The 26,443-nt window shown below is 43.2% G+C and overlaps 1 protein-coding gene across 1 annotated transcript; it reads right to left on the bottom strand.

Annotated features, from left to right (window-relative positions):
- Nucleotides 1-302: 302 nt before the first annotated feature.
- On the bottom strand, nucleotides 303-3,944 carry LOC141789559 (E3 ubiquitin-protein ligase TRIM35-like). The gene is made up of 4 exons (XM_074669033.1): nucleotides 2,680-3,944; nucleotides 2,520-2,570; nucleotides 531-634; nucleotides 303-445 (listed from the first exon to the last, which is right to left on the bottom strand). Exons 1-4 carry the CDS (start codon nucleotides 3,942-3,944, stop codon nucleotides 303-305), a joined length of 1,563 nt encoding a protein of 520 aa, XP_074525134.1.
- Nucleotides 3,945-26,443: the final 22,499 nt, after the last annotated feature.

The raw sequence follows: 26,443 nt of genomic DNA, 5'->3' as shown, positions 1-26,443 counted from the left end.
CCTCAAACATGTCATGATTCCTTTTACTTCATATTCTTTTTTATTTTTTTTTTTAATAAAAAATCTTAATACCCCCTCTTTAAATTTAGAGAAAAAAAAAACATTAAATTTCCTTTTGGTGGGTCCAACTCACAGCTGAAGTAAAAAAAAAAAAGATTTTAATTTGGTCACAGAAAAACAATTTGAAAACTTGAAACAGACACGAAATGTTTCTCCACCTGGCGCTGTAAATTATCTCACCATCCCTCCTGTGATGCCTCCAGCGGAGCCCCCCGCGCTGTGATTGGTTGAAACCGTCCCATTTACACACTCAGGCGCTCAGCAGGACTGAGAGAGCTGCCGTCGACGTCGATAGCGATTACAGCAGCAGGCCGACAGACCAAACCTGAAGCTCTCTGCGGGCCGTCGTCACCTCCAACAGGCGACACGCTACCCATAATGCAACCTGACAGGGACGAGCAGCCAAGGAGAGGAGGACAGAGATTACCACAGGACAACACAACCACCTTTGTGCAGTTTAAAGCACTTACTGTTCTCTGTCGCTAACAGGAGAGGGAAGAAGGGCTGACTTGATTGAAAAACTGGTTCAGTCCTGATGAGGATTCGATGCCAGCTTGGGTTTGGTTCCTGGTTCCTGGAGACAAACTGCCAAAACCACATTCTTAGAAAGTAGGATCACCTGAGGCTTCAAAGACACGTCATTTAACCATCTGCGATACATCAGCTGTCAGTGTGAAATAAAAACAGACTTAGTGGAAGTTTAGTGAATTAAAAGATTGATTAAAGTGCTGCAGAGTTTAACTACTCAGGAAAAAAACTCTTCAGGCGTTCATTCACAAATATCTTTATTTAAAAGTTAACTCTGTTTAAACTACACAAACTACATGCATTTAAGTATCTCTTTGGTGACAGTTTAATAAAATACACGTACTTGACACACAAACACGTTTTAAATTATTTTTTGTTGCAACCATAGACTGTAAGAAAAAATGGACGTCATTTTGCTTGGCTCGAAGTGAGGTTGCCACAAAAACTGCTCCCCCTGGTGGCTGGCTGCAGTATAGGTCAAAAAATTAATCTCCCCAGTCATTCCAGATGGGCTGTGGTCAAACTTTAAACAATTAATACACCTTGTGGTGATGTAAAGATATCATTTGGCTGCTTTCTATTCGAGTCCTCTTTTTTCTGAAAAGTTTTGTTTTCATTAGTTATTCCAGGTTGAAAACGAGGCTAGAGGACGTAACGTTTAACGATGATTGACAGCTGACGTTCTTCTGTATTTTTTTCAGGGGTTGTGAAAGATGTCTGGAGGTAGAGTCAAGAAGTGATTAGACTCTAGAAAGAAAAAAATATCATGATTTTTGTCATCCGCTCCACTCAGATTCTCCCAGAATCCCTCACAGTCTCTACTGAGCAGACTCTGGCTTCTGGCTTCAACCACCCTGTCCACTATATATACACTATATACAGTCTGTTACAGCACTAACTATCAACAAAGTTGAAAACCAGTCTCAGAAGACAGGAAGTGGTTTTATATATGACAGTTTTGTCTGCATACGCTGATTGAACACTTCGCTACGATATCTGCTTCTGTCAACAACATGCATGAAATAATTCCCCAAATATCTACACATATTATCACATCACATCCTGTATTTACCAGCAAAGAAGCGAAAGTGAAAAGGTAAAAAGTCCCGACTCAAGAGAGCCATCAACTCCCATTTAAATATTTATTGATGCCTATAACCCAAAGACTAATAAAAGTTTAATAACTAAGTTAGACCATGCTATCATCACACCGGACAAGGATTATACAGACTGAATCAAAAGAAAGATGGTGAAAAGGACTGGACATCGCCATAACAGAAGACACTCGGCAGCACCCATCTTCAACAAAGTCTTGGACCTTGAGGAACTTCTGTTGGAAAAACCTGGTCCGCTTATAATGGAAACACCAGCGAGGCGCAGTTGTTATATTGAAAACTCAGAAATATCGCTTTGATTTTGGAAATGCGGCTAATGGCAGCGAACACAGACATTTTAACATTGGCCAGTTGAAAAAAAAATGTAGATTTACAAATCTTCTCTTCTTTGTGTTTTCATTTGATTAATCATGCACTATAATTTTGTAAAGTCTTAGAACTCAGATTTTTTATATGGGGACCTTATAAGCAGTTATGAGATTAAAATGTGATTAATCAGATTAATTAATTACAAATCCTGTTATTAATTTGATTAATTTTTAATCGCCTGACAGCATTAGTCTTAAACTGTAGTCATGGCAGTGTAGTACGGTCTATTTGCGTTGCAGTAGCTTTTCCACCATTGACTCCACCTGGATTGTTGTTATTTGCATAGCTGTGAGCAGTGCATGGAAAAGTTTGACTGTTGATGTGAAAAACACCTGGCTGCACAGGGGGGACTCGAAAAATGCGGAGATCTTCTCAACAAGTCTTAGAGATTCAGTTGTAGATCTTGTACATCACACAACAACAGAACAAAGAGGAAAACTGACTCACTGTGAGCACGCTAACAGCACACCCTGAGTCCTGGAGTGTCCTTCAAAATATCTTCAGAGGAAACCGTGAGTTAGTGTTAAAGTATGGAAACATTTTCTCTGTGAGAGTGTGTGTGAAGGTGTGTATGTGTGTTTTGGTTTGATTCTCATAAAATGACAACCTCCCCCGGTCACAGTCCAGGTCAATTCTGATGTATCTGAGCTTCTTCACTGAGAGAAGAGTTTCTGTTTCAGCTTCTGGCCCGGCTGGAGACCACGCCGAGTACTCATTTCTGTGGAACAGGATTCTCCATAATCCAGACTTTGAGGCCACGCCCCCCTTTCTTTGGACCGATTCTGCTGCGACACCCAGAATCCAGGCTGGGCTGTCACCAACCATAACACGCCAGCTGTGAGTCCCTGAGTCAAATCCCTCAGAGCCCAGGACAGAGATGCAGGAATCAAATCTCTCTGGGTTGTTAGGAAAAGGCCGTCTCTCCCCGCATCCGGCGCCGGTCAGATCTGCAGACAGGACCAGTTCAGGATGAGCCGAGTTCGGATCCAGAATCACAGGAGAGAAAGAGACCATCTTTCTCATCTTGGAGTGGACTTGAAAGAGCAGGTTGCCCAGGTGTTTGGCCTCATCGATCAGAGCTCTCGGGACCAGCTCTGGGTCTGCCTGCAGGGGGCGCTGCTGCACCCTCCTCACTGCAGTCGTGTAGTTTTGCATGAATGAGACATCGTCAGCTTTCATCTCCTCCTCTGTGGCTCTGATAGTTCCTGAAAGAGCTGCTATCTCTCTGTTCAGACCCTCCATCTTCTCCGCCATCACCCCTCTCTTCCTTTCCTCTTCATCCCTCAGAGCGCAGATCCTGGCCTCCTCTTCCTCGTCTAGGAACCTGTGAAGCTTCTTAAACTGCTTTTTAATCTGCCTCTCTGTGTTTCTGACCTGGACTTTGATGTACTCTGCTGTTTGGTCACAGTTTCCTCTCACTCGTTCGAAGGTTTTCAGCTTTTCTCTCACAGGCTTCAAGATTCTGCGCATCTTCACTTTGTGATCTCGAGCAACTTCTCTGATTGTTCTGAATTTGTGTCCAGCATGTGTATCTGAATCCCGACAGACAACACACACCGGCTCCTGGTGGTTCAGGCAGTAGAGTTTGAGCTTCTCATCGTGCAGACCGCAGCGAGCGTCGGACTCTGCTGCAGGTCTCTGGTCCCTCTCCACCACGAAGGCCTCGCACAGGTTCTTTAACGCCAGGTTACGAGGTGGATCACTCGTTGCAGATATCACCTTACAGACTGGACACTGTTGTATGAGCCTTTCTCTCCACCAGCTCTTCACACAGTCTTTACAGAAGCTGTGGCTGCACGTCAGGATCACAGGATTGTTGAAGATGTCATGGCACACGGGACAGGTGAGATCCTTCTCCGTCTGGGATTCCATGTTCTCACTGAGCGAGGTTTGAAAACAAAGCCGGGACACACCGAGAAACGAAAGTAAAACTGTCACCAGGCAGTAAAACTCCTCCCAGCTGGGATTTCCATTTGTGGTGATTTCCATTTTCTGTGTGACACATCTCAGTGAACAAGGAACCTGTTTGACTTGATTTTAAAGGTGTGGAGCTCTATCATGGCCTGGATTATTTGTGCTGGAAGTGTTTATAAAAGAGCCAAACTGATCCAAAACACCATACGCACCACTGCTATATAATCTGTCATATCAAATGATTGAGATAAAAGGTTGAGAATTCCTCTTGGAAACTAGAAATAATAACAATGCTTATTGTGATGTCCCTTCCACTTGTGTATGAGGTTCCCCCTCCTCCATCGTTGACTTAACAAGAGCCTGAACAAGCAGCGGTGTTGTGCTCTGACTTGTGACTTTTTATCCACAATAATCTGACCCCCAGCTGTGATGGTCTTGGTTTAGTACCTCCTAACCAATGGTCTTCTTTGAGCCTGATGGTGTAAATGTGTCTCTGTCAGCCCCTGGTGTTCCAGTTTAAAGAGTGACCCTGTAAACTGGAGACCTTCAGCTGAACGTGTCAGAGGAGATCCAGGGTTGCTGTTCAAACACAGAAGAAGTCCTTGGGAAGTCATCCTGGTTTACTTTAGCTTTAACTGGCAACTGACCAACCATTGACCGACTGACCTGCAACAGACCACCAGCTCATGACTGACTAACAACCAACCAACAACTCATGGACTGACAACCCACTGGCGACTGATGAGTAACTAATGACCGATCAACAACCAACAATCAATGAATCAATGACCAACGACTGAAAGACGACCAATTGATGATCAACCAACAACCCACTGATGAGTGACTGATGACCAGCTGACGACCAATGAGAGACTGACCAACGACCAATTCCCAATAATCAAAAATTGACTGACCAACGACTGGCAGACTGAATGTTGACCAACTGATGACCCTTGAACAACCGACCGATAACCAACAATCAATGGATGACTGACCAACAACAAGCAGACAAACTGTTGACCAACATATGACCAACTGATGACCACTGGGCAACCGACCGATAACCAACAATCAATGGATGACTGACCAACGGCCAACAGACTGACTGTTGGCCAACTGATGACCAATGGGCAACTGACAACCAAACGATAACCAACAATCAATGGATGACTGACCAACAACAAGCAGACAAACTGTTGACCAACATATGACCAACTGATGACCACTCGGCAACCGACCGATAACCAACAATCAATGGATGACTGACCAACGGCCAACAGACTGACTGTTGACCAACTGATGACGAATGAGCAACCGACAACCGACCGATAACCAACAATCAATGGATGACTGACCAACAACAAGCAGACAAACTGTTGACCAACATATGACCAACTGATGACCACTGGGCAACCGACCGATAACCAACAATCAATGGATGACTGACCAACGGCCAACAGACTGACTGTTGACCAACTGATGACGAATGAGCAACCGACAACCGACCAATAACCAACAATCAGTGGATGACTGACCAACAACCAGCAGACAGACTGTTGACTGAATGACGACCCACTGATGATCAACCGACAACCAACAACTTACCAATAACTGACAATCCATGGATGACTGACCAACAACTGGCAGACAAACTGTCAACCAACTGATGACCAATGAGCAACCGACAACTGACTAGTCACCAACAATCAATGGATAATTGATCAACAACTGGCAGACCGACTTTTGACCAACTGACGACCCACTCATCAGCAACTAACAACCAACCAATAATTGACAATCAATGGATAACTGACCAACAACTGGCAGACCGACTGTTGATCAACTGACAACCACCTCATGACCAATGAGTAACCAACAACCGACCAACAAGCAACAATCAACAGACCAATGGGGAACTGTCAGACAACTAAATAATGACCGACTGAGTGATGACCAACTAGTGACTGACCAACCACTGACTGATGACCAATGATTAACCAACAACTGACCAATACCCGACAATCCACGGACGACTGACCAACGACTGGCAGACCGACTGTTGACCAACTGGTGACCAACTGGTGACCAATGAGTAACCTACAACTGATCAACAATCAACAGACCAATGGGGAACTGACAGACAACTAAATCATGACAGACTGCGTGATGACCTACTAGTGACTGACCGACCACTCACTGATGACCAACTACAACGAACTGGCCAAGAAACAGCCCACCAGCCAACCCATGACCAATGACTGGCTTCAGACGGTTTTGTCTCCTTTAAGAGTCCACAAATCCATCCGCTGTGAAATAAAGCTCCATTCAAACCAGCACAGGCTGAAGACCCTCCATGCTAACAGGCTAACAGGCTAACTGCAGAACTACTTGGCTTGTCCGTCTCATTCTAAAGGGTCATCTTTACTGATACTGTAACTTTTATTTCTCTCCATACGTCATTGTCTTGTCTGGGACAGTCTACCTGGGTCTTCGATTGTAGTGGGGAACTTTTCAACAGGAACTACACGTGTTGTGATGGGCAGAGCAGGGTATCATCTGCATATTAAGGTGGTGTATCATCCTCTCCCATGGTCTGACTTTGAAATGATTCCTACAAACAAAGCAGAGCAGTTAAACTTCCCTGTTCTCTCTGAGGTTACAGCCAGGCGATGTGTCGTTACCAACCTATTGATCCGTCCTGAGTTATCATTTGTCAGGGCGGCGGCTGGCATTGATGAGGTCGCTGCTCATTGATCTTCCCTGCTCCCTAATTGAATACACAGAGTCAGGCGTATTGATAACAAAGAGCTCTAATTTGATACAGCGGTCTCGGATATCGATCAGTAAATCTGACGGTGTTATTTAGCAGCGTGGATGAATGGGAGAGGAGGGAGTATTGATGGATCGTCCACAGGATCAACAAGGTGAGGTCAGCTGTGCGAGGTACAGTCACAGCACTGTGTGTGTGTGTGTGTGTGTGTGTGTGTGTGTGTGTGTGTGATCTTATTTTTCATCCTCAGAGAAAACAGTGGGTTCAGAGAGCCTCAAGTTCTGGATATTGAAAGACTTGTCCCTAAAACTGATGGAAAAACCTTTGGCACATATGCTCGGTTTTTTAGCCAACTTTGGAAAATATGGAGCTGAACACTCAGAGGGAAAGATTCTGACTGTAATCTTTAATGATTTCACTCCCAGATGGTGAATTTTCAGGCCACAGCAGGAAGTCGGTAATTCCTCTCATGAGTCGCGGCTTTGGATGGAAACTGAGTGAACCGAGCGCGTCGGGGTGAAGACAGATGGAAACAGGAAGACGATGCATCAGGAGGTAACGAGTGTGAGAGCGAGCTGAGGAGATCTCAGCTAATTACTCTCAGATTAGTGCTGAGGGAAGCATTTCTGCACTCTGTGAGTGTGTGTGAGAGTGTGTGTGTAACCAGTATCATTTGTCATGTCTGAACGGAGGTTTTGTTCAAGACTTTTTCACACAGAAATACACACCTGATCAAAATTTCAAGCCAAGTTAAAAACGTGTAAGATTTGCACCGTTGGATCTTGAAGGCCCATTTCTCTTTTGTTTACAAAAATGTCTCCATCCTTTTCAAACAATGTTACTGTCACTGCTCACATACTTCTGTGTGTTCTTTATGTTGTCATTGCTGTTTACCAATCCATCCACCAGGGGGCAGCCCAGAGTTAAAAGTTTATGACAACAACAAACTCAAAAACAAACACAGTGACCGTGGAGGAGGTGTTGCTAATGTAGCTCCAACATAAAATACAGAAACAGGGAAAGCGTTGAAGGAGGCGGTGGTCAGGGAAGTAGTTAGATTTATCATGAAAGTTACGCCATTGTTATTTTTCTTCATGTCTCACTAAAGCTACATTTCTGGTAGTGTTTTATTTTTTTATTTTTAAAAATGTAATTTTAAAAAATGTTTACATTAAAAAAAAAACTAAAAAAAAACTAAAAAACAAAAAAGATTTTGAAATATTTTTCACTTTTTTGATAGTTAAAAAAAATGTGTACAAATTAAAAATGTTAAATTACAAAAAGTAAAAAAACAAATGCAAAAGAAAAATATTATTTTCAAATATTTGTCACCATTTTGATGTTTACAAAATATTTACAAATTAAAAATGTAAAATTACAAAAAGTGAAACAAAAAAGAAAAAAAATGATTTTTTTAATATTTGTCACTTTTTGGATATTTTTAAAAAACGTGTACCAATTTAAAAAAAATTATAAAAAGTAAAAAAATAAAATAAAAATGAAAATAAATAATTTGCAAAAAAATCAAACATTTTGAGATGTAAAAAATGGAAAAAAATAAAAAAAAAATTCTAAAAAAAAAACAAATTCAAAAATAAAAAAAATAAATAAAAAACATGAATTTTTAAGAATTAGCATAAATTTTAAAAAAGCTAGAATCTTTTTTCATCTGCAAAACTTTCAATTTTTTTTTTAAGAATACTTCATGTTGAAGGTGGTAAAGTAGAACATTAAACAAAACGGTAGCTCATGATTTTATTCAGTGACAGTGTCTTTTATCATCAAAACCCTCTGTAAGAAAAATAAAAATTCTTTATTTCAATTTTAGATATTTTTTCAAAGCTACAAAAAGCCACTGCAAAGGAATCAAAGGGCCGCTTCGGGCTCCAGAGCCACAGGTTGAAGACCCTTGATCATACCGGAGTAAATACCTGACAGAAAATCACATTGAATTAACATTTTAAAGCAGATTTTCTCTTTAAAAGACAGTGGTCTTCAACTTTTGATCAGCTAACAAACGGAACATTTCACTTAAATAGTTTTTTTTCCAGTCAATTGCTTACTCAGATTATTTAAACTCTATATAAAACTTTCTTGTGGAAGAAGTTGATAAAACATCAAATCGGTAGAAGAACTGAAATTGTACTTAAAAAACAACAAAGCATCGTTTTGCAGTGACCATCACGTCCTTTCTTAGATCCAGAGGCTTCTTGTTAAGTTTCCTCTTTGTTTTCACACCTCACTTCTTCCCTCCTCTTCCGTTGGCGCCGTCCTGCCGACAGCCGACCCTCTGCCCAGATAAATGCAGTCATTTCCATCCCCGACCGCTCAGCCAAATAATTTCCCTCTCACTCCTTTATGTTGAGCAGAAGCTGTTACTGTGGAAATAAATTACATCCCGGGTCTCATCACCGTCCTGCGGGATGAGGAAACGAGGAGCAGACGAGACGGATCCTGCAAGTCAATCAGTCATTCAATGAGATGATTGATCCTCCTGTGTCTGGGAACTGAAGCTGTCCAGGAAAACCAGCTAAAGCACGACCTGGGTGCTTTAAGTACGTCGACTCAGGGTGTCAGAGAAAGGTTTCTGTTTCAGTTAGTCTCAGAGGAAGTCATGAATATATGGGAACAGGCAGAGAACAGCTGAGACCTGTGCTGTTAAACATGCAGTTAGTGATAAGACACTGAGCAATCATGGCTTTTTAAGGGTACCATAAAACTTCTAATAAAGGCCCACCTCAATTAAAGGCAGTGGCCTCTGCAATTAAAGGCTGGTCTCAATCAGAGGCCTGTAAACATTTACACCCCCAAACTAACACACACACACCGAGTCTCACTGGGGAGGCTGGCAGACAATACTTAAAGTCACCACAAGGCAAAGAAATCCAACGATTGGTGAAAATAAAGGTCAAAACAGCAAAGGTTCAAGAATCTAACCCTCTTAGTCTGACTTTCATGCACATCAAAGTTTTGCCTGCTAACGTTTGTCCAAGTTCTGTGAGTGAAAACCGCAGCAGGTCTTTTCTTCTAATATTCTTGGCTGTTTAATGAAGTCATTTTTACTGTACTCCTGTGTGAGGTTCATGAAATATGAAAAGTCTCACCATTGGTAACAAGTTAGCGTCCTTCATGAGTCTCAGGACAAAACATGTTGTTAGTTTCAACCCCAAACACAGACAGACAGAGATAAAGGAATCAAATGAAATATGTCTCTGTGGTCGTATGAAGCGGTCTGTAGGAGTTTCAGAGAGAGCTCCTGTGTGGCAGACTTCCTGGAGGCTCTGATGGAGAGAGGTGAAATAAAAGGCAAACCTGCTCCTCAACAAGCGAAGGAGCGATGCAGGACGGGAGGCGACCTGACAGGTGAACAAAGAGAGTCGGAGCCGGAGACAAAGCCGGAGATGGAGGGATGAGAGACGAGGCGCGGTGACAAGGTGAAGAGAGGAGAGCAGACAGGCCGCCACCGCCGCTCACGTCCAAGACAAACGCTCGGCCCTTTCATAAAACATCACTCATACAAACACACACAAACACACAAACACAGACTCCCTTTCTCTGCGTGTTAGAGGCCGATGTCCCTCAGTCCCCATCACCTTCAGGTTCTTATTGTACCCCATTGATGAAGAAACTCTTAGGGACTCTAATTTTGAGGTGCAGTGCAGGGGGCGCAAGCCTGGCATGTGTCGCACCGCCGTGCGCTGCCAATTTGACAATTTGGTAGACCGTCTGCACAGAGATGGGTGTGACGGCGCACCAGGGGGAGTTGACAGTGCACCAGGGGGAGGTGTCAGCAGATTCATGTTGGGGCAGTGACAATTTTGTGCCAAAAACAGAGCAGTAAGTGCGCTGAAAGCTCGCCAGCTCCAACCTGGTCTATCTTCGGCGTAAAGCGGAGTGCACCCTCCGCAGCTGTAATTTGGTGACAGGCGCACATGTGCGCTCACAACAAAGCCTCAGAGGCAGGTTTCCAGAGTGTCAGGCACATTTTAATGTAATAAACAATCACAGCAATCACTATTTAATGTAACTGTCTGAACCAGCATATACATTTATATCTATATTAACTGTCCCGTCACATCCGATGTCAGATTAAAGCCGTTTGTCATAATGGAAAGTTAACCTGACGACAGCTGGAAGTTTGATGCACATCTTACGATTAAACAATAAACAGCCTTAACATCTGATACTGAGTATATATCTGGCTTCTCTCATTTCATTTCATTCAAAGAAAAGAGGGAGAGAAAAGACGAAGAAAAAGGGACAAAATAAATGTTTGTCACTCAGGATTTACCCGTGATTTCCCATATTTCTCTGTTTTAGTCTTTATTTTTAACCTGATCTAAAAAGATGGAGTACATTATTGTAAGGAGGATGAGGTGGAGACACTGGGAGAGTATACAGTATATCACCAAAGGTTCTGCTATTTGGCGATGACAAACCAGGAGTGCAGGTGGATCAAAAGTATTCTGAATGGATAAGCCAGCTGTGTAACTGTCTCTTCATTTTGTTCTCCTATTAATGACAAAGGAACAGATTAAATCTGTCCCGGGAGCTGGCCCACACGGTGACGCGCTTTGTGTCCTCCGATGTGCCCCACTGTCCATTCTCCTGCTGCAGGGACAGCAGCTCTGACCGTCTCCGCTACCAGCACTGTTTCCACAGTGCTGTTGATCAGTCAGACCAATCAGATGCTGCGCCTCGGCCGCAGGGCATTTAGAGGCGAGGAGAGGCGCTCATTTGATTGGTGAAAACAGCGCTCGGCTGTGTTAAACCCACTCATGGCTTTTCTCCTCCCTCTCTGCCATTTGCGCAGAGGGAGGCGTGGACGCGCACCTCTGCGCTCCTCTGCGCCTTGACTGCGCCTCTCTTGGCACTGCAGGAAACTTGCACAGTGCGCCGGTCACACCCTGTGCGCACGGCGAAGGCCGGCGCAGGGCAGGTGCGCCTGTGCTTGCCCCTGGTCTACAAAATTAGAGCCCTAGATGTTTTACAGACACATTAGTGATCAGCAAACTTTGCTCGATAACAGCTGACGGTAACGATCAGATAAGGTCAGCTAAAACGCTGATCTCAGAGTTGGATCAGGATGTACGCCTCCACCAAACATCTCACAGTGAAAGAAAGTTCTGGATTTGGATGTTTTAAACCTGATGTAAGTCCCTAAAATGAAAGCAGGAAAATAAAGACACCTCTATCAAAGCTAGGAGGAGAGTTTTCAGGTTTGAGGGGAACACGTCCGTCTGTAGCAACCTGAAAACTTTCACCAGCTGCAGCAGAGCTTAGGTCTTTTTAGAGTTTAGGTTTTTAAGAGAAATAAAAGACGCGGCCGCTCTCCAGCTCATTTGTAGGTCACTGATTAACAGCATTGTTCATATTTTTAATCCTCCATTCGCTGTCTCCTTCCTTTGTGAATTAAAGCTGAAAATAAAAAATAAACCAGCAGCCAAACCCAGAACTCTTTGATATTTGGTTTTATAAGCTTCCCCGTCGCTCCAGTTCGAGCCTCTTAAGTAATCCTCAGAACAAAGGAGGAAAAAATCAGATTAAACTTCGAGGACTTTCTGAAACGAGGTGTGTGTGTGTGTGCTTTATTTATGATTTGGGACACACATGGTGAGACTTTCCTCTTTCACTCCTCGAGGTTGTTTGGCTGAATGAATAAACACGAGGAGCTGGGTTTTTAAATTGACTTCTGATTAGGAATTAAATTTGTTTGTTCCTCTTTTGAGTCATTCAGAAAGATTCATTAGTCTGAGAATTTCACATTTCTACTCTGAGACGACTGGAATTCAGACCGAGAAAAGCCGGCGTCCAAAACCCTTTCTTCATGGCGTCAGAATGTGTTAATTTGACTTTTTTAGACATAAAAACCCAAAGCAGCACCTTCATTTGATTCATAAAACATCATGTTTCTCAAGGATGAATCAGTAAAAGCACGTCTGCTGCTTTAAAAACACCAGGCGAGATGCAGAGGCCGCCTGGAAACCGTGGGACGTGCTGCGATGTGCTGCGATGTGCTGCGATGTGCTGCGATGTGTGCCTCAGATATATTTTTTAAAAGCCAAACTCAAACTTTCTGCTTTCTGTAATTGGGTAACAACTCTGCATGCCCCGAAGCAGAAACTGTGGGAGGCTGAAAAACATGAAGCTCAGCATGTTGCATCTTTTTTTTTTTTTTTCCTGGTCAGATGTAAGCAGGCTCTTCCCAAACAGTCGGGGGTAAAGAGTGTAACAGAAAGACGTGGATCTGCAGCTTCGCTCCGTCTTGTACGATGGCTTCCAGCGAGTCTGGATGTTTTGTTTTATTCTGAAGCGCTCGTCGTGTTTGTTCCCCGCTCCGCTTAGGGCTGCTGCGCTGGTGTTTATGTTTGCATCAGGAGCTGCAGAGTAAAAACACACAACAGCTGGAGATTAATCTCGTTATTTAACCCCCGAACGATATGTGACGAGACGCACGGTTAGGAATAAAACTACTTCCTGAAACAAGCAGAGAAAGAGGATGAGGAGGAATGGATGGAGACAGAAGGCGTCTGTGTTTAATCCTAGTAAAGAAACAGTTAGAGAAGCACAACGAAAGGATGATGATGGATGGTCTGTCCTCGCCGTGTGTGTGTGTGTCTGTGTATGATGCAGCTCTATCTTTATGTGGATCAATCTGAGCTTTAGTCCTTTGGGGAGAAACAGATAGCGAGCGGCCTGTTTGTTTCCAGGTGAAACCACATTCATTCGTTGAACTTACTCAGACTCGGTGTTGATGCTCCCTGGTGGTGACGCAGCGTCAGAGACGAAGTTAAAGAAGTGATTCAGCCATGACGGGAGCTCGATGAGCCACGAGTCATCTGACGACTCAGCCCTGAGTTCATAAGTGTAAGAGGTCACTGAGGGTTCAGGTTGGAAGCACAAAATAAGGGATCACAAAATTATCTACCAGGCCGATATTTGGTAATTTGAAGCAGATTGGCATCCGCCTTTTTTCCTTCTTAATAATAAAATCCTGCTCTGTTTATCGTGTCTTTTCTGGACATTTCTACCAGAAACCATTGGTCCAATGTTGCTGCTACCACCTGACATAGAATAGAATAGAATAGAATAGAATAGAATAGAATAGAATAGAATAGAAAATACTCTATTTATTCCTGAGGGGAAATTCAGGAGGGGTCACAGCAGTAATCAAGAAAACCAAGGTAAGAAAGTGTATAGAAAGTGCAAAAAGGTCCATAAGAAAATAGATGCTGACAGCTTGTCCATCATTGTCCAGTCAGCCAGTCTCCACCTCCACAGGGTCCAGGACTGAGCTTCTTCAGCAGTCTGTTCAGTCTCTGTCTCCTGGATCCTGTCTGCTCACAGCAGGTGAAGCTCTTCACATGTGGCCTTGGTGTCTGCTGTTAGCTCTGTTAGCCATGTCTGTGAATAGCATGATGCTACTCTGCCCTCTGGTATTCCCTCTGTTGCTGGGTTAGCACAGCTAGCTCGTCCATCTTATTGGAGATAGATCTTACGTTCCCAATAACGATGGATGGAAGGACAGGTCCATGTCGTCACTTCTTAGCTCACACCTGAGAACCAGCACGTCGTCCTCACCTCCTTCTTCTCACCTTGTGGGGAAACATCTGGCCTAGCACCAGTTAGCATCCACATCCTACAGGCTGCTAACAGCTGATTTCACATGTAAACAATGCAGCCATGGTTACATGTAGGATCTCCAGACAAACACAGGAGAAAAAATAGTAAAAATATCACTGAAGACACAAAAAGTTTGGTGTCCATGACCAACAAATGCAGAGATGATGAAAAAGAGATGACAAAATTACAAGAAAAGGACAAAGAAGACTGAGCTCACTCCTCACTTTGCAGAAAAAGAAATGATCGTTTGTCTTTCTTATTGCTGTCATTCCTTTTTTATCACGTGGTGCCACAAAAAAAGCAACATGCCAATAAACACTGTGCTTTGTCTGATGTCGGCCTCCACGCCAACCTCTGTGACGCCAACAATACCTTTAATGTCAGACGGCGCCTACTTGTTTTCTTTCTCTGATTGAGTCGTCCTTTAAAATCTCCCCTGCTTTATTCCTGACATGAGTATTTGTCTGTAAGCCTGTAATCATTTAAATCAGCGTTTCACATCCAGAGAATGAGCCTCTCAACAGCAATCAACACTTTTGTGTCGGGTGAGTCATCGTATCCAACATCAGCCTGTTAGTGATCAATGTCAGAGCGCAGGATGGAGGGAGGCCGGTCGCAGCTTAAAGAGACAGACGGAGGGTTTCAGAGGAAAACAGGAGGAAAACATGGAGATACTGAGAGAGAAAATGATGTTTACGTTTTACATTTGTGTTTAGAGACAGATTTTCAGAGCATGAAGGTTAGGGATCGACCTGCAAAAATGCTACAAGAAGATAAAACAAACTTCAACAGCAAACACTGAAGAGACTTTAAAAATGTAAATCAAAGCAAACATCATCATAAATAGTCAAACCTGCACATTTTTGGTCTAATGAAGCAAAAATCTGAAATTATTCCAGTGCAACAAAACGAAACCACACCTCTGGTTACGCCGAGCGAGCGGCGATCGATCACAGAGACACAAATAAATGGGGAGAAATTAAGAGAGAGAAGAAAAGGTGTGTGTCGCTTACAATGATGAAGTGTGTGTGTGTGTGTGTGTGTTCCTCAGAGACCATCATAAAGTAGTGAGTAAATGTGTTTAGCTCCTCTGCTCCGACTGCACTGTAAGCTCATCATCAATCACCGGCTCACACACGTCGTCGTGGATCCTTTCTGTTTAATCACAGCGTCTCAGGATCTTTCTGTGTTTTTTTTTTATTCTGTCCCTCTGGCGCCCCCTGTAGGCCATAAAAAAAACACAAAAAACAAAACGTTTTTCTCTTCTTGGTGTTTTGAAAAACTCTTATTTCAGACTCTGTACCATCCCACTTTTTGGGACCCTTTTGTTGGGGTGCAAGACTAAACCAATCAACCCCAGCAGATGGAGCTAGAAACACTGCTGTCTGCTGATTGTCGGAAAGAATGATCACTTCCTGTGTTTCTCCTGATTGTTTTTTGTATCAAAGAGCCACATGCCAATCACAAAGAAGATGAATTTCTGGATGTCTTCATTGTTGCTCTTTGTTAACTGTGTCACGTTTTTCTTCTTTGTTGGATTTATTAGCGGTTACACTGTGTCACGCTGCCATGGCATCACGCTAACATGTAGCTGATGCAGCATTAGCATCCAGCTTCCACTCCACCTACCAAGAAGGGCACTGTTGGCTATGGAAACTATGGCTATGGCTGCCTTTTGCAGTATCTCTCTCTTCTTTGTCCCTTTCTTTTAATTGTTTCGTCTCTTTTTCGTAATCTTTGTATTTAGAGTGGATCATTACTTTGGACGGCTCATGTGTTGGTCATGGACACCAAACTTTTTGTGTCTTCAGTGATATTTTTACTACTTTTCTCCTGTGTTTGTCTGGAGATCCTACATGTAACCATGGCTGCATTGTTTACATGTGAAATCAGCTGTTAATGCTAACTAGTGCTAGGCCGGATGTTTCCCCACAAGGTGAGGAGAAGGAGGTGAGGACAACGTGCTGGTTCTCAGGTGTGAGCTAAGAAGTGACGACATTGACCTGTCCTTCCATCCATCGTTATTGGGAACGTAAGATCTATCTCCAATAAGATGGAAGAGCTAGCTGTGCTAACCCAGCAACAGAGGGAATACCAGAAGGCTGAGTAGCATCATGCTATTCACAGACATGGCCAACAGAGCTAACAGTAGACACCAAGGCCACATGTGAAGAGCTTCACCTGCTGTGAGCAGACGGGATCCAGGAGACAGAGACTGAACAGACTGTTGGTCAAAAAATGTACGAAAAACTTAATATTTTTCGTTATTATTTTGCAATTACAATAAATTAAAAAATAATGAAAATAAAAACAAACAAAATGATTTTCTTTGTCACCTAGAAACTGCAATACCAAATATTTGAGCTGGAAATCAAAGAGTTAATAATTAGACTTTAAATGAGATTTAAATAAGACTTCATAACCCCAACATTTTAAAAGTGATCATCAAGGCGTTCAAAGGAAAAACGGGGTTAAAGAGATAAAGAAAAGTTTCCTGAGGAAAGTTCCTGATATCAAAAAACACTCCAAATGAAAAAGTTTGGAAACCATTAAAAAGCACACACAGCTCACCTGCTTCCTTTATATTCCCCTAATCAACACACACACACACACACACACACACAAACACACACACACACACACACACACACACACACACACACACACACACACACACTCACACACAGTGTCAGACTGTGTGTCGTTTGAAGTTTGGAGTTGCTGAACGATCCTGGGGGAGCTCTCCATTACGCCGTCTGTTAGCAATTAGCAGCAGTGCTAAAGACAGGACAGTGACTGATGGTGCACATACACACAGGCAGACACAGGAATACACACGCACATACACACACACACACACACACACACACACACACACACACACACACACACACACACAAAGCACTTAATTACTCTGCACACCAGCAATTAGCATCAGTGCTAACGACAGCAAAATGATAGAGTGCACACATGCACACACACAAAGTCAAACTTCTTCATTACTCTCTCTGCTGGTAATTAGATTCGGCAGTAATGACTGGCACACACACACACAAACACACACATACACACACACACACACACACACACACACACACTGCTCTGCTCTGACTTTACAGCTGAACTCACACTCTGTAAGACCGAGGATCAATGAGCAGAGTGTGTGTAACGAGGGGTATGGATGAGCTGACGGACAGGTGTGTGTGTGTGTGTGTGTGTGTGTGTGTGTGTGTGTGTGTGTGTGTGTGTGTGTGTCCTTAAGGGCATCATTCAGTGAATCATCACTCCACTTCCTGTCTGTCTTTGTTGCTAATTTCTCCGTCTCCAGCTCTGACAGACTGTTTAAAACTGTCTGACATGTTAGCTCCCCAAAAGTGAAGCCAAAACATAAAGAGCTCCCCCTACTGACTGGCTGCAGCATTGACTTGACTCTACTTCCCGACATATTTTACAATCCCTAAAAAAAATACACAAGAACAGCAGCTGTCAATCATCGTTAAACGTGACATAAAACCTCATTTTTAACCTCTTCTAACTAATGAAAACAAAACTTCTCAGAAAAAAGAGAACTTGAATGCAAGACAGCCAAATGATATCTTCAAATCACCACAACAATCAGACGCAAGAAACATTTCTACCAGGTGTATTAATTTTTAAAAGCCCATCTGGAATGACTGGGGAGATGGATTTTTTCGCCTATACTGCAGCCAGCCACCAGGGGGAGCAGTTTTTGTGGCGACCTCACTTCGAGCCGAGAAAGCGGACATCCATTTTTTCACAGTCTATGTTTGAAACCTGACAACAGGCAAACATTGTAAGTTTGTACCGTACGTCAGTAGCAGGCTATATATAGCTCTACTAGCAGACCGTTGCTATGACGTATCTGTAGTCTAACGTGACAACAAGCAAACTGTCAGTTTGTACAGTAGTGTAGCAGCCATCCATAAATGCAGCACTATCGGCAGCCTGATCCTGTGAGATGTGTCTGTAATGTGTAACGTTAGTGAATCCTGGTTATGTCCTGCCAGTCATCGACCAATCAGAGCTAACGTAACCTCACTCTTCATTTTATTGATAGACTCTCAAGTTTGAACAGACCACTGCAGAATAACTGCTGACTGTGAGTTGGAGGCAACATTAGCACAAACAGTTTAGCCCTTTTAGCCTTTAGGTCGTGCTCTATCTCTCTCCTGTTTGTCTTTCTTCTGCTCTTCTGTCCTTTTTCTGTCTGACAGTTTGGCTCCAGCGTCCACCATCAGGTTTTTCAAAGATCACTCAGAAACTCCTCACAGAGACTTTAAGTTCAGGTGAAGAATCTCACGACATCTGTTGTTGTGTGGAAAATGTCTTTGAGAATGTAATGGTTATAAATGCTGCATTGGCTTCCCAACTCACACACACACACAGTCAGATGCATGGATGTTCAACACACACACACACACACACACACACACACACACACACACACACACACACACACACACATAGTCACAGAAACATCATGCATGCGCTCCAACACACAGATCAATAGGTGTTGATTGAGAAGGGACCGCAGAGAGTTCTTCACAGCAAAGCAAATGAGGTTAACTAACCCACTGATAAATGGACTGATCAGTGTGTGTGTGTGTGTGTGTGTGTGTGTGTGTGTGTGTGTGTGTGTGTGTGTGTGTGCACTCCATCACCCTGTCTCTAATTGCAGGCAGACAGTGTAATGGAGTTCTGTAAGTGTAAGATGTATAGCCAGCGCTCTTTTCATCAATGCCCCACTGTGCGTGCACATGTGTGTGTGTGTGTGTGTGTGTGTGTGTGTGTGTGTGTGTGTGTGTGTGTGTGTGTGTGTGTGTGTGTGTGTGTGTGTGTGTGTGTTATTTTTAGCATTTCAATTACTGCACAGCTGAATCGCTGCATGTTAACACGTCTGGAGACGTTTGCGATCGTTAAAGTGATCCACCGACACATTTCTCCAACACCTCGAATAAAAGTGTCCAGAGCTGACGGTTAAGTCTGCGGCTCACAATGATCCAGTTAAAGTCATAACACCATAAAATTAATATATTAAGTTATGGTGATGTGAAAAAAAAATAGGAGAATCTCAAATACTATTTTTTGTTTGAAAAGTGTCTGGATTTAATTCCCATCATCAGAAATAAAATCCACATGATGAGCCTCAGACGTTGGTCGTGCTCTTTAATTTCTGTTGTCGTGTTTGTGCTTCAGTGTGACAGACAGAAGAGCTCTCAAAAACCATTCTCATGTAAAAACACGTCTGAATAATCAGACTCCTTCCTCTTGGAGACGTGGGCCCAGCTGCTCCATCAGCGCCGGCTCCTCTGGGCCTGATTGGGTGCTGCTAATGAACTCTCACTCTGAATGAATTGTAATTGTAGTGCTCTGTGTTGTCGCGGTTAAGGCTTTGTGTCGGGAGATATGAAGCTTTCGTGAACTAATGATGATTAGTTTTGGATTGATGCATTAATAAACCTCGGCCGAAAAAAAACAGAAAGCTGCTTTTTCCTCAGGGTGTGTGTGTTTTCTTCTCCTATTTTCTTCAGTACCCTTTGCTCCTTGAGTGTCTGGTAAAGTTTTGACTCCTGTCCCTCATTAGTTTCACCTGTTTCTCTCAGTCTCTCTGAGCCGGTTCACCCTCGGTCTGTTTAGTCTCAGTGTTTCTTCAGTTTGTGGTCAGTTTGTTTCATCTTCACCTCGTTTCAGATCCCGTCGTCTGTACTTTCTGGAGCCTTGACATCCAAAAACAAACTTTAATAAACTAGTGTTTCACCTTTAGCGGATCCAACATGACACAAAGGTAGAGCTGAGATGAGCCTTTAGTCTCCTTTCCCGTTTTTTTCAGAACACCTAACCGTGCTATTGGTTATGTTGAGTTTGCAGAAATTGTAGCCTTAGTTTCTTTAAGATGAATAATAAGATATGAAAAGTTTTGACCAAACCCTTTTTCTTAACAGGTTGTAAACATGTTTATTATGGCAGTGTTAAAAGAGATATTTTAACATGGAAGTTTAAGACCATGTTTAGGGTTTTGGAGCCAGCCTCTAGTGGGCTTTCGAGGAACTGCAGTTTTTTTTTTTGTCCGAAACTGAAACATGTTACGCCCACCTCAAACACACTCCAGCAGCTGTTCAGCTCTTTTCCCAGCAGGTGAAACTCTTATTTCCAGTGTATTATGAGTATGTTCAATGAAACGAAAAAGACACACTTTAGTCAGTGCACAAGGTGTCTTTACATGTTTTTTTCATTTTTTTTTTTTAAATTCCAGGTCACAGATCTAAAAAACAAATCTAAAAATAAGGCCTCAATGTGTTAAGGCCTTTAAAGTGGTAGATGTTTTCAAGCGGAATGAAAAAATGAGCCATTTGGGCCAAAGCCTATTTTTGAATGAGTCTGTAAACAGGTTTATTTTTTACTAAAGAAAATGATATTTTTACATGAATGTTTAAGGATGTTCTTTCAGTTTTGGAGCCACCCTCAAGTGGACATTCTAGGAATTGCAGTTTTTGGCTTTTGAACCTTTTATCTTCTGGCAAACTTGTCATCAGTTTGTGTGTCCTTACAGAAGTTTGTAATAAATCTTGTGATTTAAAGTCACACATGAAACTTTAATGAAGACAGAAATGTGTTACTGACACAGATTTATGATCAAACTAAGAGAAACACACTGTTTGTACTGAGCAGTCAGCTGTTTTTAATAAGCCTGCAGATCCAAACCCAGTTAAACAACACGTCCGTGTGGTCAAATGAAAGCACCATTAGACTGGTTTTAGTCTGTGTTTGTCTCTCTGGTCTCTCTGACCCTGAACCTCCGGCGTCCTCTGCTTTTTTTTTTCCTTTTCCTCTCTGCTCGGAGAAATTCAAACTGGGTGTAAAATTACTGTCTCTCCGATGCTGCTCAGGGGTAACACATTGTTTTTATGTCCACAGCAGAGAGGTCACTTGACCTCCATTACGTTTTCATGTTTCGCCCCGGGCATGTCGGTGAAAAATATTCCCATACACAGCGTCTCTGTGGGCCCTCCTGTCATTTACAAGCCTCTGAGTGTGTGTGTGAGAGAGAACGTGTGTGTAATGTGTGTGCTCAGCCAGCCCTCTGTAGTGCTGATCACACAGCTAATTGTGATGAAGTGTTAATTAAAAAGGATATGTGGATGGGTATCAGGCCCTGCTGGTAAACACTCGACTAATCAGACAAACTACTTTAGTCTCTGACAGACGAATGAGATGCAGCTCAGGACGAAAGCATCCTCACACTTCTTCTGTGAATAAAAACACGTCGTTCATTTGAAGCAGGAAGTGACTATTACAATCAGGAAAACCAGATCCCATGGATCCCATTAACCTCTTTCTGTGACTCAACAAACTTTAACCTTTACATTCACCAGGTGATTTCTCTGAGCATTTCAATCCAAAACGTGCAGCTAATGTTCCAAACACAATCAAACTTTATTAGTTTCTGGTGACGGGTTTTCCCCAAAACGGTCACGACGCTCGTCTCAGCTCCGTGTTTCTACCCGTTCTCTGCTCCTCAGCAGCATTTTCACCCCCCAGGCTCTGTTTGCTTTACCTGCTCACCAGATGCTGTAAGAAATATAACATTGATAGCTTTTACGTCTCTGCAGCCAACCCACAGGGGAAATGTTTTCATTATTGTGTTGCTGAGACGTCTTAATGCTGTATTGATGAGGCGGAATCTCAAAGGAAAACATGAGGAGCACCAGAGGGACGAATTAAATATTGAAAACACACCCCCACACACACGCACGTACACACACTGACACATATAGTATAACATGTTTTAATAATGTGACAGTGTGTACCATGTAAAGGAAAACAATAACCACTCTGAGGTCAGGCTGTGTGAGCTTTCTGAGCTCCTTCATAGACTTGATTTGATGCTAAATAATAAACCTGATGTCAAAACAGACTTTACTGAAAATGATTGGTTTCATTTACTCAAATCTGAGTTTCAGTTGAAGTCATTTAATTGTTAAAAATAAACAACACCTTCTTCAGGAATACATCAGAAATGATCGAACTTACCTCCATACAACAAACCAAAGACATTTCTGACAAAGCTCGACTTTTTACCGTTTATAAATCTGTACCATTATCATGCAAAACAGGACCAGCAGACCAGTAGAGGGCAGTAATTCAGCAACAAAGGCCTTTCATCAGCCCTGCAGTTAGCATGTTAGCATGGTGGATCTTCAGCCTGTTCTGGTTTTGATGGAGCTTTAAGGAGACAAAGCTGTCTGAAGCTGGTCACTGGTCATGGGGCGTTAGTTTGTCATCTGATTGTCTGTTGGTCAGTTGTCATCACTTAGTTAATTGGTTGTCAATTGCTTGTCATTTAGTTGTGTTTCAGTCGATGATCACTCAGTTGGTCATTGGTCGTTTGGTGGTCATCAATCAGTTGTCAGTTGATCGTCAGCCAGTTGTTGGTCGATCTGTTAGCCAGTCATTTATTGGTCATCTGCTGGTCGTTATTCAGTTTATCACTTGTTGATCGGTTGACAGTCCATTGGTCGTCTATTGGTCATTCATCATCACTCAGGCGGTCCTTGGTTGGTTGTTTGCCATTACTCAGTCTGTTACTGTAATAAGTTGGTTGGTCATTGGTCAGTCCTTGGTCATTAGTCAGTCGGTCATTGGTTGGTCGATGATCACTCAGTTGGTCATCAATCAGTCGTCAGTTGATTGTCCACTGGTTGTTGGTTGGTCTATCAGACAGTCAGTGGTTGGTTATCGTCTGGTTATCAGTCAGTTCATCCTCTGTGGACAGGTGGTTGTCTGTTGGTCACTTGTCAACACTCAGACGATAAGTTGTGAGTTGTTTGTCAGTCAGCTGTGTTTCAGTCATTGTTGATCACTCAGTCATTGGTCATTCAGCTGGTTGTTGGTCGGTCTATCACACAGTCAGTCATCGGTCAAAGTCTGGGCTTTGTCACTTGGTTGCTTGTTGGTCGGTTGTCAGTCCAGTGGGCGTCTGTTTGTCATTGATCATCAGTCAGTTGTTTGAGAGTTGGTCATCATTTGGTTGTCAATTGGTCCTTGGTTGGTTGTTTGCCATAACCAAGTCACTCAAGTCAGTTGGTCGCTTGTTGGTCAGTTGTCAGTCTGTTGGTCGTCTATTGGTCATTGATCATCAGTCAGAAGGTCCTTGGTTGGTTGTTTGTTATTAGTCAGTCACTGTAGTCAGTTGGTCGGTCGTTGGTCAGTCCTTGGTCATTAGTCAGTTGGTCATCGGTTGGTCAGTGGTCAGCTGATTGGTCATTGGCAGCTGTCAGTCAGTAGTCAGTTGTTCGTTGGTCAGTTGTCAAAAAGTCAACAATAGGTTGTCTGTCTGTCCGTCACTTGGTTGGTCATCTGTCAGTTGGTTGTCTGCCAGTAGCTAGTTGGTCAGTCATCAGCTGGTCTTGGGCCTGGCATCAACTGGTCAGTTGTGGGTCATTTGATGGTCAGTTGTTGGTCCACAATTGTTTGTCAATCAGTGGGTTGCCTGTTGGTCTGTCATCAGTCCATCAGTCATCAGTGAGTTGTAGGTCAGTGGTTGGTAGGTGGTCAGTTGATTGGTCATTGGCAGTTGGCAGTTGGTCGTTGGTCAGTTGTCAGTGGGTCATCGATTGGTCTGTCGTCTGTCAGGTGGTTGTTGGTGAGTCACTGGTTGGTCAGTCATCAGCTAGTTTTGGGCCTGGCATCAGCTCGTCAGTTGTGGGTCATTTGTTGGTTAGTTGTTGGTCAGTCAGGTGGTTGTCTGTTGGTCTGTCATCAGTCAATCAGTCATCAGTCAGTTGTAGGTCAGTTGTTGGTTGGTCAGTCACTGTTTGAAGCCGTTTCTAAAGCCCTTAACAGTCTGGAGCAGAGAAACAGTGGACTGAGTGTTCCCCTGACTTAAGCTTGAAGACGGCAGAGGTGGTAGGTTGTTGGTTGCTCATCAGTCGGTCGTCAGTTGGTTGTCAGTCAGTTGCCTGTTGGCCAGGCATTTGTTGATTGCTGGTTGTTGGTCACCAGATTGTCATCAGGTGGTCAGTTGTTGGTTGGTCTTTGGTCAGACATCAGCTAGTGGCCTGTTGCTGGTCAGTGCAGGTCCCTGGTTGGTCAGTCACCATTAGAAGCCCTTTCTTGAAAGAAATTGGGGTTTCATTTCATCTCCATCTAAAGACCTGTTCATAATCTCATCAAACCTTTTTAAAAACAGCATCTGAAGTGCTGCAGAGTCATACTCACTGTTTACGCCGACCTCCTGAGAGTCTGACAGCGTTCAGGGAGCCCGCTCAGTCTGCTCCAGTCTCTGCTCCGTGCTAACAAACAGCTCTGCTGCTCTGGGCCGGACTGTGAGGATAATTAGAGGGTGAGAAAGGTGAGGATAAATACACCGCTGCTCCAGAGACTGTCAGGGTTATGGATGAATGCACGGATAACAGATGGTTGCTTTAGAGGAGAGTTGCTTAAATAAATGAAAGAGGAGATGGAGGGAGAGACGGACGACAATGGATGGAGGGATGGATGGAGTGATATCAGACAGGTATCACTCAGGCAACCTCACAGAACATTCATTAAAGAAGAATAATTAAACACAGGAAAGGAAAGTTTGCTCCCAGAAAACTTGGTATTGGATTTTAATCTTCGGGCAGCTCTCGCAGGTATCAGGTGAGATCCCCGCTGATCTCGGTGTTACCTGGGAAACCGACTGCAGTGACAAACCTCAGAAACACAACGTGATAAAGCCAACGAGCGCTTCAGGGGGAGAAAAACAAAGGAGCTGGAGGACGTTGGAGAATCGGGAGCTGTTTGATTTGTCTTCAGGGCACAGACTCCCTCTAACAAGCTCAGCAAGCCGTGCCTCCAAACTATTCATTTGCAAGTGCAGACACAAAACATTAAGTCGGTAAACAAAGCCAGTGAAGCAGAAAATGAAATGGAGACACTTTCCAATAAAGCAACAAGGGCCACCATGAATTTTAAGACTGATGACCACCTTGACCCTTCAGAGACCGAGCTTATTTACACTCTTTAGCCTGTTTCACCGCGACGCGTTTAGCATGGAGCGTCTGAACTTTGGTCTCCGGGGGCCCATCAGGCTTCCTTTGACAGCTGGGGAGCTAAAGATAAGCACCGCAGGCCCTGGAGAGCCCGTCAGACTGACACCTTGTCAAGCACTTGTCATGTTAGTCATAATGATATGCTGATGTTTTGTGACGCCATGTGAACATGTATACCGGTGTTTTAATGCCATGCTCCGTATTCAAAACATGGACTCCAGCCTCTCCCTGAGGGCTGTTAACGGGGAAGCTGCTCACGCTGAGTTTGGACAGGTCTCATATCACATCAGCTTCAGGAATCTGACGCATCGGCATCATTTCAGCAAAGCTCCTATTGGTCAGGAACCATCGGGGTGGAGTGCTATTGTTAGTTGCACCAGAGTGCGGCTGTGACGCATGCACAGCAATGCAGACACTGGGTCGAATGAGTTTTGAATAAGTTGATCAAGTTGAGCCTCTCAGCATGATGATGTTTTGAAAATGAAAGCAACGTGGGTGTGGTGCACCTGAAACACTAACAGAGGTGTCAAGTGACAAAATAAAAATTCTTCGCTACCTTACTTAAGCAGAAATTTCGGGTATTTCTACTTTACTGGAGTATTTTCTTTGCTGACTTTTTACTTCTACTTTGGTCTCGCACAAATTAATCTGGCTTACAAAGGGGCTTCCCCAATATAATCACAGGGGAAACACTGCGAGTGCTGTGGTACTATCTAAATCAGGGGTCACCAACTATTTGGACACCAAGGGCTACCTCACGGTAAATGAGTGGCATGAAGGGCTATTTGCAGCAATCAGCTTCTATACTCCAAATATCTGGAACAAACTGCCAGAAAATAACTGGTCTGCTTAAACTCTGAGCTCCTTTAAATCTAGGTTGAAGGCTTACCTTTTACAGCTGCCTTTTGTTAAAGCAGTTTAACAAATCATTTTAATATCTTAAAAAAAAAAAAAAAATCTCTCAAGTTTGCAACTCTTATTCTAAAATCTGTTTTAAAATCTGTTTTAAA

Source organism: Halichoeres trimaculatus, unplaced genomic scaffold (genome assembly GCF_033239565.1).
Source record: "Halichoeres trimaculatus isolate MK-OKI-2021-1 unplaced genomic scaffold, fHalTri1.1 fHalTri1_scaffold_1, whole genome shotgun sequence".
In the NCBI taxonomy this organism is placed as follows: Eukaryota; Metazoa; Chordata; class Actinopteri; order Labriformes; family Labridae; genus Halichoeres; species Halichoeres trimaculatus.
Note: the sequence above shows the minus strand (reverse complement) of the source record. Positions and strands in the feature narration are given on the sequence as shown.